Source organism: Rissa tridactyla, chromosome 8 (genome assembly GCF_028500815.1).
Source record: "Rissa tridactyla isolate bRisTri1 chromosome 8, bRisTri1.patW.cur.20221130, whole genome shotgun sequence".
Lineage (NCBI taxonomy): Eukaryota > Metazoa > Chordata > Aves > Charadriiformes > Laridae > Rissa > Rissa tridactyla.
The window spans coordinates 19,774,756-19,788,051 of record NC_071473.1 but is presented as its reverse complement, the minus strand read 5'-3'; the positions used below and the strand labels follow the sequence as shown (position 1 = coordinate 19,788,051).

The 13,296-nt window shown below is 46.7% G+C and overlaps 1 protein-coding gene across 1 annotated transcript in view; it reads left to right on the top strand.

Moving 5' to 3' along the window:
- The window catches only part of LOC128913720 (phosphatidylinositol N-acetylglucosaminyltransferase subunit Q-like), a 30,533-nt gene extending 17,444 nt beyond the window's left edge, over positions 1-13,089 (top strand). The window contains exons 6-10 of the mRNA XM_054211788.1: positions 1,556-1,667; positions 3,557-3,637; positions 4,634-4,748; positions 8,505-8,586; positions 12,933-13,089. Coding sequence (XP_054067763.1) covers positions 1,556-1,667; positions 3,557-3,637; positions 4,634-4,748; positions 8,505-8,586; positions 12,933-13,062 — 520 coding nt within the window. The 3' untranslated portion in view covers positions 13,063-13,089. The remainder of the gene's footprint in view (positions 1-1,555; positions 1,668-3,556; positions 3,638-4,633; positions 4,749-8,504; positions 8,587-12,932) is intronic.
- The last annotated feature ends 207 nt before the right edge of the window (positions 13,090-13,296 follow it).

Below are 13,296 nucleotides of genomic sequence, written 5' to 3'. Positions count from 1 at the left end.
CAACTGATTGCTTGTCCCTCATGAGCTGCAGGGAGCCAGCCTGCTCACCTCAGTGGTTTGTTAGAAGTATAGAGCAGCTATATCTTATCTTGCTGCTGGCACCCAACTGCCCCTGCTGTGCCAGGTATCCCCCGTGGAGAGTCGGGAAGGGATAGCGGTCACACACATCAACACAGCCACCACAACACCTTGCGTTCCTGCAGCTGGCAGAAGAATTTTCTGGTTCAGGTGCTGGTGAAACCTGAGATCCCCTTCTGAAACAAAGCGCTCGGTGAAACGAGAGCGGGCAAGTGCGTGCAGGCAGCCGGGGAAGGTGGGGCAGGTGCTGCAGCAGGAACAGCCACCCTGTGCCGTGCCAGGGTGCGCAGGGGAGTGTGTGGCCCTAGAGCAACAGGGCAGGTGGGTATCAGCAACCTGGAGTCATCCTGGGCACCCTCCTGCCTGGGGATCTGGGGATTAGCGCACCGAGCTGCGCCTGCCAGTCTGGGGCACGCTGCCAATTCCTTGAAGCAGTTGGTGTTCCTCAAAACAGGCTCTTCTCTTGGATAAGACCCCTTGCCTCTGCTTTCACAACGCTGCCTTGAAATCGGAGCAGCCTCCTCGCCTTAACTGGGCTGGTTAACCGCCCTGGCTTCTGTAGCTCAGGCTTTCTCAGGCTCTGTCCTGCCCCACAGATGGCCTGTGTCCCCTGTTTTACATCCCTGTGTGTTGGACACTGCTACCCAGGGCTCTTTGTGCCTCTTCTCCATCCCAGGGGCTCTTTCTTTCTCTGTGTTATTCCATAGATGGCTTGATTTCCCACCCCTAACCACACCAAGCTTCTCTCACTGTTGCCATTTTGTCTGGGAGGGAAGTAGCTTGAAGTGTTGTAGCACCAGGTTATAAAAGCCCAAGGAAAGGATGCGCTAGGGGTGCCACCAGCCATTTAGTTGATCTCTTCCCACTCTTACGGATGTCTGAAGCAGAGATTTACTAAAGAAGGTGCAGGGGCTCCAGTCCCCTGCCTTGTCTCTCTGTGCTGCGGAGGCAAAAGTGAAGTGTATTGACTCCAGTGTGAGGAGTAAGACCTTGGCTGCTGCTGCTGTGGAAGGGGGGTGAAGTGAGGGGACCAGGGCAGATCTAAACTGCAGAGACAGAGGTGAGCTCAGGGGAACAAGCTTGCTGCTCCCTTTGCTGCAAGGGAGGCGGTGGCGTGGGGCTGGCGATTGCTGCGGCTGATAGGGGCCACCCTCCGGCGGCATTTGCCACATCCCATATGCCAGACCCTTCATCCACAGGAGCAGAAATCGAGAGCATGGCACGGCATGGCCGTTGCCCTCCAGTGGTCCAGAGCTGTCTGCAGTAGCCTGCTTTGCCCATGCCAGAGGCCAACCCAAATACGCCTAACTGAGCAATCAGTATTTTATCTGCGTCATTCTTGGGCTGATTTCTTTTGCCGCCCCGAGTTCTGCGGCATGGGTAAGCGAGTGGGCACAGGGGTGTGATGATGACAGCTGTTTTGTGTTGAAGCTCAGGAACTCACAGTTCTGATGCACAGCATCTTCGCTTTGCCCAGGCTCTACTGCTTCAAGATTTACGGCCTGTCATCTCTCTGGTGCTTGTTCTGTGGGAAGAAGTGGAACGTCCTCCAGCGGCAGGTGGATTCCTGCTTCTATGACTTGGACCAGGTAGTGCTGCAGTGCCTGGGGCTCACTGCAGGACGCTGCCTGTGCACAATACGATCCTATCCCCCTTCATAGAATCATCTAGAATCATAGAATCGTCTAGGTTGGATGGGACCACTAAGATCATCAAGTCCAAGCATAAGATTCAGTTAATATTGAGACAGAAGACACAGGAGGCTTTGTGGTGTCCAGAACAAGTGCATGCCCCAGCTGTCTGCATCCGTGGCTCTTCAAACAAATTCTTGGAGGCTGTTTTACAATTAGGCCCCCTTTGCTTCTCTGCGTGAGGGGGCCTAATTCTCGCAAGTGCTGAGCCTTTGCAAGGTACCCTGGGGAGCTACTTTGGTGGGCGCTGCAGGTGCTCGCAGCTCCAGGAGCATGGGAGAGGGGATGGAGGAGGGAGGCGATTTAAAAAGTGGTGCCCAACAGCGTTGCCACAGTAACAGCTGTGCCAGCATTTCTATTAAAAGGCCCTGTTTCATTCACGTTGTGCTGGAGCCTGGCCCACACGCTCTCACTCAAGCAGAAGAGGCAGGGTTTTTTTGTCAAACGCCGCAAGCTCTTTTTAATTTCTGAAATGCCACCCAAAAGTTCAGCACAGCCTGAGTTGCTCCACGCCCGCAGTTGCAAACATCGCTAAAATAATACAATAATATTTGGTAACTTCCAGGGCCAGTGCTTCTCTCTCCATCACAACAGATAACCTTGAGCTTCTCACACTGCAGTGGAGGAGCTATTTTTCGGTTTCTTTGGTGATGGAAAAGTAAGCGCCTCCGTGCCAGGAAGATGATTTGCGTCAGGGCTCGGTCCCTGGGTACTTTGAGGAGAGCTGGTTTGGCACGTCAGGCTTCGTCCTGCTGCTCCGGAGACCAGTAGGAATTATGTCGTTGGCCTGGGTGGGAAAAGACAGTTCAAAGCAGACCTTTAAAAGACTTTTGGAGACATTAAGCAACTGCAGTGGAGTGACAGAGGAGGGCAGAAACAACTGCTGTAAAGAGAATGAGTTGGGTTATGATCTATTTTTGGTTATGTGCATAAAGCTGGGATGTTGACCCACCTCTGTCACAGGACTGTCTGGGTTATTTTCTTTTATAATATACCACGGCCATGATCTCTTTTGGCAGAAATGGCAGTGCCCTGTCTTCGTGTGGCCTCTGTGTTCTGCAAGTGGTGACTGAAAATTGAAGAGTCAGATCCCTCTTTGTCATAAATCTGCATTTCTCCCAGTTGGAATTATTTAGGCTTACGCCAACTGGGCTGGCCCAGAATAAAAATAAGTTTTTCTGTGGGCAGTGGAGTTAATGACACCTGCTTTCCTATGGATTTTTCTCCTTCATCCTCTGAATATTGCTTCCTCCACCCCAGTAACTCCAGCTTCTTTCTCTCTGCTGGTTTCCCAGCAAGCAAGAGGCAGAAGTCCAGTGGCTGGGCTGACCAGTCAGCTGCTGCTGGGAATGTTTATCAACCAGATTTTGTCAGCTTTTCCCCAGCTGCTTGTTCTGCTAAAACAAGGAGGAACAAAAATACTTCTCAATTCTCCACAAAATTCCCTACCAAATTTCTACTCCTTTGTACCCTTCCACCTTTGCCTGATAAAAACTGAACAATGGCTTTAAAATTGACAGGGATGGGATTGTCTCTAAAGGCATAAATGCTATCAGGATCCAGCTTCTTTATCTTTCCAAAGATACTCCTATAATAAGGAGCCTTCCAAAAAGGCCCAGTGAGAGAAGTAGTACTGAAAATATTCAAGGTAACAGCATTATTCACATAGGGAGTAAAACATGTTAAGGAGTATTTCAAACTTTTACTGTCTCACAGTTTCCTATTCTTTTTTTCTTTTTTTTATTTTGCCATCACTCTGCTAATGATTGTGTTTCTTTTTTCCCTAGTTATTTATTGGCACTTTGCTGTTTGCAATCCTGCTGTTCCTTCTGCCTACAACTGCACTGCATTGTTTGGTGTTCACTCTGGTAAGATTTAACCCTTGAAGCTAATCATATACTGTCTCCTGAGATATTAAAAGAAGGTTTCCTAGTCATTTACTGTCATCCACAAAGAAAATATAAATCTGTCTCACACAGCCCCTGTAGGCCAAGCAAGTGGAATTCAGGATGCGTGTTTGTGTTTCTCCAAAGGGAATTCCCAGCAAATCCCAGTCAGCGGCACAAGCTGTTCCCCTCTCTTTCACTCAGGAGTCATTTTTTTTTTATCTTTCCATCCCACATCTGGGGTGACGGCCCCTCTAGTTTCATCCAGAACTTTTTTTTTTTTTTTTATTAACTTGCTGTGTTAAATGCTTTCAGCCGGGCTTTGCTCCAGAGGGTTGGACTTCTTTATTTTTATTCTCTTCCCCCAGTATGACCAGTCCTCTCTGAGGCCTGCCTGGAGCACAACTTTCTGCAGACTGTGGCCATCACATGGTTTCAACATCTTTTTTGAGCCCTCTCTTTTCAGATGAGTTTGGCGGCAAAAATAAATGCAGCCGGACAAAAGGAGGTGCTTTAATCAGGGGACAGAAAACACTGAGCACGAAGCTTGTTCCTGACTGCTTTGCTCTTGCTTAGGTGCTCCACACGGGGTTCCTTCAGGCAGAAATAAGCTACTTCAGTTCACTGTTGGAGAAAGAAAAATTTACGTTCGCTGATACACAGTGATGGTGTTTGCTAGAAATGTAAGCCCGAATTCTGCCTTTTAGACTACGGCTGTTGAAAGTGGAATTGCTTTCATGTCCTGGCAGGTCACAGCCTCTGCACCTGCAGGAGCTTCATCTCAGTTACACCCTTGAGCTGAGATTGTCAAGGAACCTCATGCAGGATCTGGATGCCCAGCACTTCTAAACATCAAACCCACTTTGGGAGGCTTTAGCTTAGCACACAGCCACGTCAGATTGCAGATCGGCTCATGAATTTTCTAAGTGTTGCATCTCCTGTTTCTCTGAGATGTTCTTATTTTCTCTTTCTCGGTAGCTCCGCTTGCTGGTGGTGATCGTGCAAGGCCTGATACACTTGCTGGTTGACCTGATTGACTCCCTGCCTCTTTATTCAGTCATCCTTCGGCTCTGCAGATCCTACAGACTGGCGGGTAAGTCCTTCAGCGCTGCACATGCAGAAGGTCAAGGAGTTTGCATTATGCATTTCATTTTTGGTGCAATGGGGAGCTGATGAATAGAAAGATGTGGGAGGCAGGGCAGGAAAAAACCCAAGGCTCAAGTCGCGCGGTTGTCCATACTGGTAACCAATTACTGCAAGGAGCAGGACAAGGATGTCAATGAAAAGAAATGCGATGCTGAAGCAGAATCAGGAGCACCTTTACGAAGCCTGTGGCAACTAAAAGTGACATCCAGACAAGCACCGTATAAATGAGTTCGTCTGTTGATTCCAGTTGTAGTGTGCCAGGTCAGGTGAAACCTCTGAGAGTTAAACAAGCTGTTAGTCTTGGGGGTTTGGGCTCTGAAATAAGCGAGATTACAAAAATACTTGGAAAATCTGCTGTTTCAGAGGGCTGGATCTGCAATGGCTGTGAATCAATGGAGCTGCTTCAGTTCTGACTTGACTAACTGAAGTCCTGAGCTGAGGTGTTTGCATTAATTTCAGAGCTCTGGGCAGATCTCTGATAATCATTCTCTTTTTGTGACTAATCTGTCACCATTTTGAAGCTAGACATTGTTTTTCCACTTTTGGTAACTGTGAACCATGGTTGGCATCAGAGTAAAGGGGCGTTTGGAAATGGGTTTAACTGTCAACAGCTCTGGATAACGTAGTTAAAATCAAGCAGGTCTAAATTTTTCTCTCCCCTCCATTCGAAGAGCATGCAGCAGGGATTTTAGATATGAGGAAGAGCTCGATCATCACTAAACCGAGGCTGGTCATCAAATGCGAAGGAAGCTTGAGGCAACCGCTGACAGCTTTGTGTGTTGGAGCAGTGCCAGGCTCGATTTTGGGAAAGTAGAGCTGAGCCATGTTACCAACTCAGTTGCTTTTCCATGGGTCCCTTCAGCAGGTTCCTATGAATTTTCTGGCAGAAACCTCTTAACCTTTCAGGGCTGTCTTTGGAGAACCGGAGATGCTGCTGGAGAAAACTGACCCAGTGAACAGCAGGTCACAGGGCAGAAGGAAATCTTATTGCCACCGAGAGATGAGGCCATCTATTCCCACCAGTCTTAGGTTACTTCTCAGTTTTGTTCAGCCTTCTGCAGGGTAATAGGCCACCACTCAGGCAGAAGGTTGGCTGCTCAGTTGAGTTTGTTACCTGACTGACTTTCTTTGTTGGCTATTTGTTTGCTCCTCTTAAACGTTTTAAGAAAGAGCCATGCCATGGCAATCTTTCTTAAATGCCATGCTGCCTGAGAGATGAAGAGGCATCTCTCAGAATTTCTGCAGCCTGTGCTCCTGCCCCAGCACAAAAACATGTCACTGGAGTGGTAACAGATGGAGCAGTTGAATTGAATTCAAAGGACTTTAGAGAGTACATGTCACTTGGTGTCCTGACTGCTTAGGTTTTGCCTCCCTTTTCAGTCTCAGAACTTGGATAAGACACTCTCTGGCAGACGTTACGGCAGCTGATTTTACAGGCACCATCAAGATGGTTCTACCAACGTGAATGGGTAGCTTTTCCTGACAGCAAGGGGTTAGTGCAGTGTTTAATTTCAACCCGGTTCAGTTGTGGCATCTGGCCTCCAAGTTCTTTGGCTCGGTTTCTGAATTGATAAAATACGATATTGATGAAGCCTGGGCCAGGACAGATGAACAGCCCATCCCCACACCAGAAACAAAACACGTATTTTCTTTCCACATGTCAGAATTGAAACACTTTGGACTTTAAAAAGCCTTTTGCAAATATGTCAAAGCTGATGTCCTCTCTGCAAAAGCTCTGTCTGCCCAGCGTCAGCTCAAGGGATGCCACCTTGGGTGGGATGGGTACATTGTCACATCACTTTGGAGTGCGAAGTAAGGCGTAGCAGTGAGGTTCAGGGGTCTCAAACTCAGCCCGCACACAGGTTACCAACATGTTGTTTGATCATGCACAGGTCGGTTCATTTTCTCTGTACTTCTCTTTCCATCTTGCCCAACACATAGATATTCACATGACAAACTTTGGGGCAAGTTTTGCCGTGGTGCTGTAGGACCTGTCACGGTGGTGTCTCCATGATTACCGGAACACAAAGAAGCAGCGAGCTTGCTTTAGTGCGCTGTCATGTGAAACAAATGGGTTCATGTCCCCACCTCTCTTGTGCCATCGATGATGCCGGTGTACAGAAGAAGCAGAACACTGAGCTCTGGGGTTGGCTGGCAATCACGGGAGAGTTTAGGGTTCTTCTCTGCTAGAGTCATCTGCAGTAGACAGAGCCTTCCTGCTTTTAGTGTGAATTCCTGAGAGTCCTGAGCATTGTAGTCATCTATAGGTCATTCCAAAATACATTTGTAGCCTTTTTGTGCATGTGTTTTCCTAGAAGTTTAAACAATTGAATGATCTCATGAGGAGCTTGCTGCCCTGCAGCTGTACAAGGGAAGTGTGTGGCCATGCCCTACAGAAGCAGCATTTTCGGTTCTAACGGGCTGCTCCTAGGGTAAGAGCGCTCAACCACGTACCTGAAATGTCAGTGCCTGCTGGTTTCTGTCTCTCTCTGACAAATTGCCTGCCTGGAAAGTAGTTCCTGGCATGGCTTAGACACTTCCTCTAGCCAAAGCACATTTGGTTATTGAGGTACTCAAACACCTTTTGGAAGGCATTGGGGAAGCCCGTGTTTCAGTATAACCCTTCCTGTCTTAAACGAAAAAGGCTGTATGGTTTGGGGAGACACTTTAAACCAGAGCTATCTGCTAGACGAGTGTTGTCTCCCAGAAGGAGGAAACTCTGTAACTTTAATTAATTTGAATTATTTCAAAGATAAAATATTTTGGTTTTTTAAATGTGTAAGAGTCACACAGATGCTACAGTGATGGAGCTTACACAGATGAAGAGGTTTATTTCTGTTTGTGCTCCTGAGTCACTGGTTGATCCATGGCAGATCACTTCATTACTCGTGCCTCATCTTCTTACCTCTAGAAAGGAATAATAGGGGCAGACTTGGCTGGTGCAGGTTTGCAGAAGAGGGATTAGTTTTATTTATGTGAAGTGATTCAAGATCTTTCAAAGAAAAATGCCTTGCTAGTCTTACTTGTTACCTTTGTTTGAAACATTGCATTAAATGTTCATGTGCAATACGTCACCATTGCAATCCAAAACCTTTCCTATTTGTCTTTAAAGTATTGGGAACATAGCAAGGCCAAGAGGAAATCCCAAAGTGGCAGGTTTGATGGGGTTAGCGGTGTGTTAAAGACATGAACGCTGGGATTAGTAGGCAGTGATTGCTTTAAAATGTCTTCAATGCCTCCAGGCCAGCCACTTTCCTCCCTTAGTGTGAAAATGGAAGAGATTCGCACATGTGCTGTATCCACATGAGCACGAATTAAAGGGGAGTTCTCTGCCTGCTGTTAGCATGGAGTTCCCATTCTGATGGAAGCTTGGGAAAAGAGATTTTTCCAGTCCCTTTGTCATCATCAGGTCTGACTGGCTGATTTCTAGGCTTTGTGCTTGCTTTAGCACAGCGTTTCCAAGCTGGGAGACAGAGGGGCACTTTTAATGGAGCTGAGAGAAACACATCATTTGTCATTATGCTTAAAACCACAATAGAGAGAATCTGTGCTTCCTATCAAAAATGTGTAAGGGTTCACAAATCAAGAAAGGCTGAACACTCCATTTCAAGGAAATCGATGCTCAGCCAACAGAGCTGAGCCGCAAACGGCATGGGCTTTTCTCCAAGGGTGGATTTGGTATCTTTGTTTTGTTTCTTTTCAGCCAGTGTGAAGTTCAGAGTGCTTGAGCAGCAGGATGGAAAACCTCTTCAGCTCCTTATGCAGGAGAGCCCCTTATGCCCTCCGTGACGTTTTCTGCTGCGGGCTGTGCTTCAGACTGACCCCAAAGCCCTTCTCTCTTCTGTAGCAGTTCTGAAACTGGTCACAATGAAAGGCCCCACTTAAAATATTCCAGCTGTGAAATGCTGAAACAAGGGAAATACATTTCACATTGTAATAATTGGCTGCTGCTTTCTCTTCTTTTTAATACCCTGCTTGAATCCTCTGTTTAGAGAAAATGCAGCATCCTGTATAGTGTGAAGTGAAACATGAAAGACAGGAGAAACACGGAGCTCTGTTTACTTCTGGAATTAAGACTTGGCGTCATTATCACCTCGCGTCCTGGCTCTCTGCAGCCTCACCTTAGTAACTGCTGGATGCTGAGAGAAGCAAAAGGCAGCAGCTAAACCATCCAAAATGAAGCACCAGTAAACGGTCTTCCCCTCCAGGTGTGTTGAAAAGCCTCAGCTGATCCGTGATGCTGGCAGGATGAGTGTGTGGGCAAGACAAGAGAGTTATTCTCCTGAGTGGCTCTGGCAAGGTGCATAGGAAAAGCTCACCTGTGCTGTTGTAACCTCACACTTCCATGCTCTGTCGTCAGAGATACTAAAGGAAATTTTTTTTCCGAAGGCAAATGATGTGATGGTGGTAGCAGTGAATTTCTCGTTACACTTTCAGGAGTGATTGTGAAATATCCATTTCATGACATTGCCGGAGTACTGCCGTATCGCAGGGCTGCTTTTCTTGCTCTTTGCATCCTAGGAGGAGAGCTTGCAAGTAGTGTACAGAATTTATAAAACACACTTGGGCGCTGGGGGAATGTGTGTGAGAAGGAATGAACTGCAGCTTCCCAGTTTTTTTGCTTTTTCCATCATGGGTCCAGCCCCAGCCCTGTTTGAGCAGAGGTCAGATTAGCACGGAACCAGCACACCAGCAAGAGCAATTCAACAGGGAATCCCTTCAACAGATGTCTTCCAGGGCAAAACTAGTGTTTCTGAAGCACGCTGTCTTCCCAGTTCCTCTCTTTCAGTAGGATATTGGTGTAAGAACCAAAATATGTCATTCTCCGTGGCCAGAAGACTCCATAAAAAAGAAACCAGACACCAAAGACAAGGCACAGGAGCCGCTGAGCAGAGAATTTGGCATCAGTGTGTTTGTGAGATGAGGTGGATAGCTCCTCCAGAGGAAAAAGATCATGACTTAGAGAGCAGAGGCAGTGAGTCATAAGAATATGATGAATTTTCCTTGGAGCACTGCAGAAAGATCCTTTTGCTATCTAGAATACAGTATAAGTCATATCAAGAGGTGGAAGTGCTTTAGTGGATGTCTCTCTTGGCCTTCTGTTCAAATAATAATGAGCAGAGAGTCAGTAAAGGCACTTTTTTGTTCTCCATGTGCTGGTAGAAATGAAAAACGGGCTTGTGTCAGAAATCCTGCTGAATATACCACTTTCTGCAAGGTCTTTTGCAAGGACAATCTACAAAGCCTTTTTTTAAGTGACACGCTAAAATTCTTAGTTATGGTACATGTTAGTGTTCCTTTCCAGAAATTTCATGGTGGTTTTGTCCCCTCCCCACATGGCAGCCCTTGGGAGCCATCCCTGATGGAAGTCAGGCCGTATGCATGTAGCTATGCCCAAAATAATTTAAGATATTGGTGACTGATACATTCACAGCTGTCCTTTGGGGCGCTGATAATGGGTTAGAAATCAATAATGCTGGGTTTGAGCATTCACACTCAGCTTGTGGTTCAGCAGAGTGATTATTTTTTATGTTTAAGATGGTGTCACCAGAATGCAAAGTCCAGACAGAGGCAGGCGGAGGGCGGGGGATGATATTTCCATCCCAAATGCTACTTAATTTTCTCCAGGAAGTCTCACATAGTTCAGGAGTTTCATTAGTGTTTAAAATCTTTTATTTTGGTGCACAAGAACTATTTCTGGCAGTGTGGCTCAACTGAACTGCTAGCCCAGTGAGAAGAGACGATGAGTTTGATTCATCTGTATGCCTTCTGCTAGAAGTGCCATTTTTCACAGCAATTGCTGTGAAAGAGGAAGGGAGAAGGGAACACCTCCATTATGAAACAAAGGATGTATATTATATCAGGATATATTATAGCTTTGGACTACAGAAATTGCATAAAAGGAACTCATATTGCCACTTCCCTAATAAATAGTTGCTTTTGTTTTGCTTGTTTGTTTCCATTTATAATAGGAGGCAGACACCATGTAATTGCGCTGGGTGTAAAACCATCTCTTGTTATTTCTCTGTAGGCAAGCATTACCACTCGCTATCACCACTCTGCCAAGGGATGGTTTTCAACGAGAGATGTTGTGGCCAAACCTTCCAGCCCCCGTAGCTGATAGTCAAAGGAACATACACTGCGTATCTCCCATGTATAGCAGCAGTTCCTATCCTCCCCCGGCATGTTTTCATTTAAAACATACTGGTTGCCTACAGCTGAGGAAATAGGCAGAAATAGTTACTCAGGTTTTACTGTTGTTTGTTTTGGGAGCAGGTTTCTTTAGTGTTTTTTTTTAATTTATTTTTTCTTTTTTTTTTTTTAGCTAACTGTCTATGACTGCAATGCAATGCGGTTGGTTCTAGTGGTGCAGAACGTCCCATAAATGCTGTGGTCAATCCGTGGCCTTTTGGCTGTAGAATGGGTTTGAAATAGGAGCTGGGTGAGTTTGGGTTAGACACACCTCAGGCGGCATGAGCTACGCTCTCCCATTGCTGCTACAAATGTTCGTTTTGATCACATTTAGAACTAGCTTCCCAGGAATCTGTCTGGGACCCACTTAATATCTGCTAATGAGTGGGTGTCCAACAGCTGGACCGCGCTGGGTCTGGCTCTCCTTTGGGTTCCCTCAGCCTGTGTGATCTGCTGCCCCAGCCTTTTTTCTAAACTTCATAAGGATGCTTCTGTCTACAGGCATTTTCTCCTTCTACTGCAGCAGTGGTGTACTTTGAAACAGATTTGACAAAGGTCTCCAGGATGAATTCTAGTGCACTCTTTGCTGAGTCCCCCTTTACCAGAGCTCTGTCTCCGCAGGCACTCTGAGTTCATCCTCCCTCTCTCCCTGAGCACCAGGCAGCTGGACCAAACTGGGGGTACAGGCAAACTCCCAGAAAAGTGGTTGCTTTTCAGTGGGCAAAAGAAATACTGAGCTTTTTGACAAAGTAGTGGCTGGCTGCTTGGTTTTTGTTGTTTCTCCTTTTTGTGGCTGGATTTTCTGCTGTGAACTATAGTCTCCTTTCACACAGCTGCTCAGCTGGTTCCAGCACATTGGACCCTTTCACTAGAGGAGGATGTCCTTCCATTTCTCCCCACTGTCCAAGCTTCCTCTAGCTCTGTAAGTCTCCTCCCTTGGCATCTCTCATGGTCTGTTTTCTGAGACCCACCATTTCTGTGTAATCTGTTCACTCTTTTGGAGACAATCTGTTGCTGTGCATCCTTTTCATGCATCAGATCTTGGCCAGACTGGATCAATCCTCTGGACTTCACCTGTCTCTCTGCTCTGAAATGCTTCATTGCAATGAGATTTTCCAAGATGTAATGTGCTTCTGTCACCCTTCGTCCAGCTAACGTGTGTGTCTGCCTCCTCCATCTTCCAAAAGACCAAGACAGGAACCTTGTGACCATAATTGGAGGCCACGAACTTTCATAGGCAGAGAATCCAGAGGCGGTCATTCTTGGGATGGTGATTGAAATCAAATTAGAAAGGATTAACTCAGCCCAGGAGCCTTAATTTCAAATGGTAATGAGCAGCCCTGCGTGGCACTGTGTGGTGTGTGTCCTGTTCTGCTTGGACTCCATTCCTCTGGGGGGGTATCGGGTGATACCAGGTCCAGCTTAAAGCATGGTCGTGGGCTGAGGGCTTAGCACATTAAAGCGGTGGCTTCATAAAAGATATGGCTTAATTGGCGCATTGTAGAGGAGTTCCCAGGAGTCGCAGTGCACTCCCAAAGGAGTATTGCTGGCTGCATTGGGAGGCCCCCACCTCTCCAGCCACTGCAACTTCCTAACGCAGACAGGTGCTGGTTCCACACCCTCCTGTAATGAGCATCACGCTCAAATCCTGCTGCTGCTTGCATCTGCTTCTCTGCTTGACAACGATCCTGGTAATACTCCTCGCCAAGCTCGATTTGTTGATGTCTCAGGGTGTTGTAGGAGGCCAAAGAGCTTTAGCTAGCCAGAGAGGGATTCTGACACTGTATGAGTAGCAGCGTTGACGTTTTAACAGAGGCCAGCGCTGTGTAAAAGTTGTGCTCGCCCTCCTCAGCTGCCTTGTGTTTTTTGCTACAATACATTTTCATCGCTGCTCTCCCTCTTTCGTCTCCTCACAAATCAACCCTCTATCGTATGGCAGTGTGGTACAGACATACAGGCTGCTAACCTACAGCTGCTACCCCAAGGATTCCTGGACATCCCTCTGCAAGAAGCTGTTCCTTGGAGAGCTCATCTACCCTTGGAAACACAAAGGAGAGAAGCAGGACTAAACACAGCAAAAGAGCTTGAAAGACTTGGTCGGGAAAACATATTGAATCCTAATTCTTTTGGACCAAAGGCATCTCAGAGCCAGCATCTGCTGGATCCCTTTAGTTAGATTTTGGTAACATGGGAGGGGCTGAATTTTTAAAGGCAAATATTTTTAAACATTATTTTTCAACTCTCCTCTTCCCCTCGGCTGTGTTTGTGTCATATGCTAATGACTATTTTTGAAGCAAAAGGTT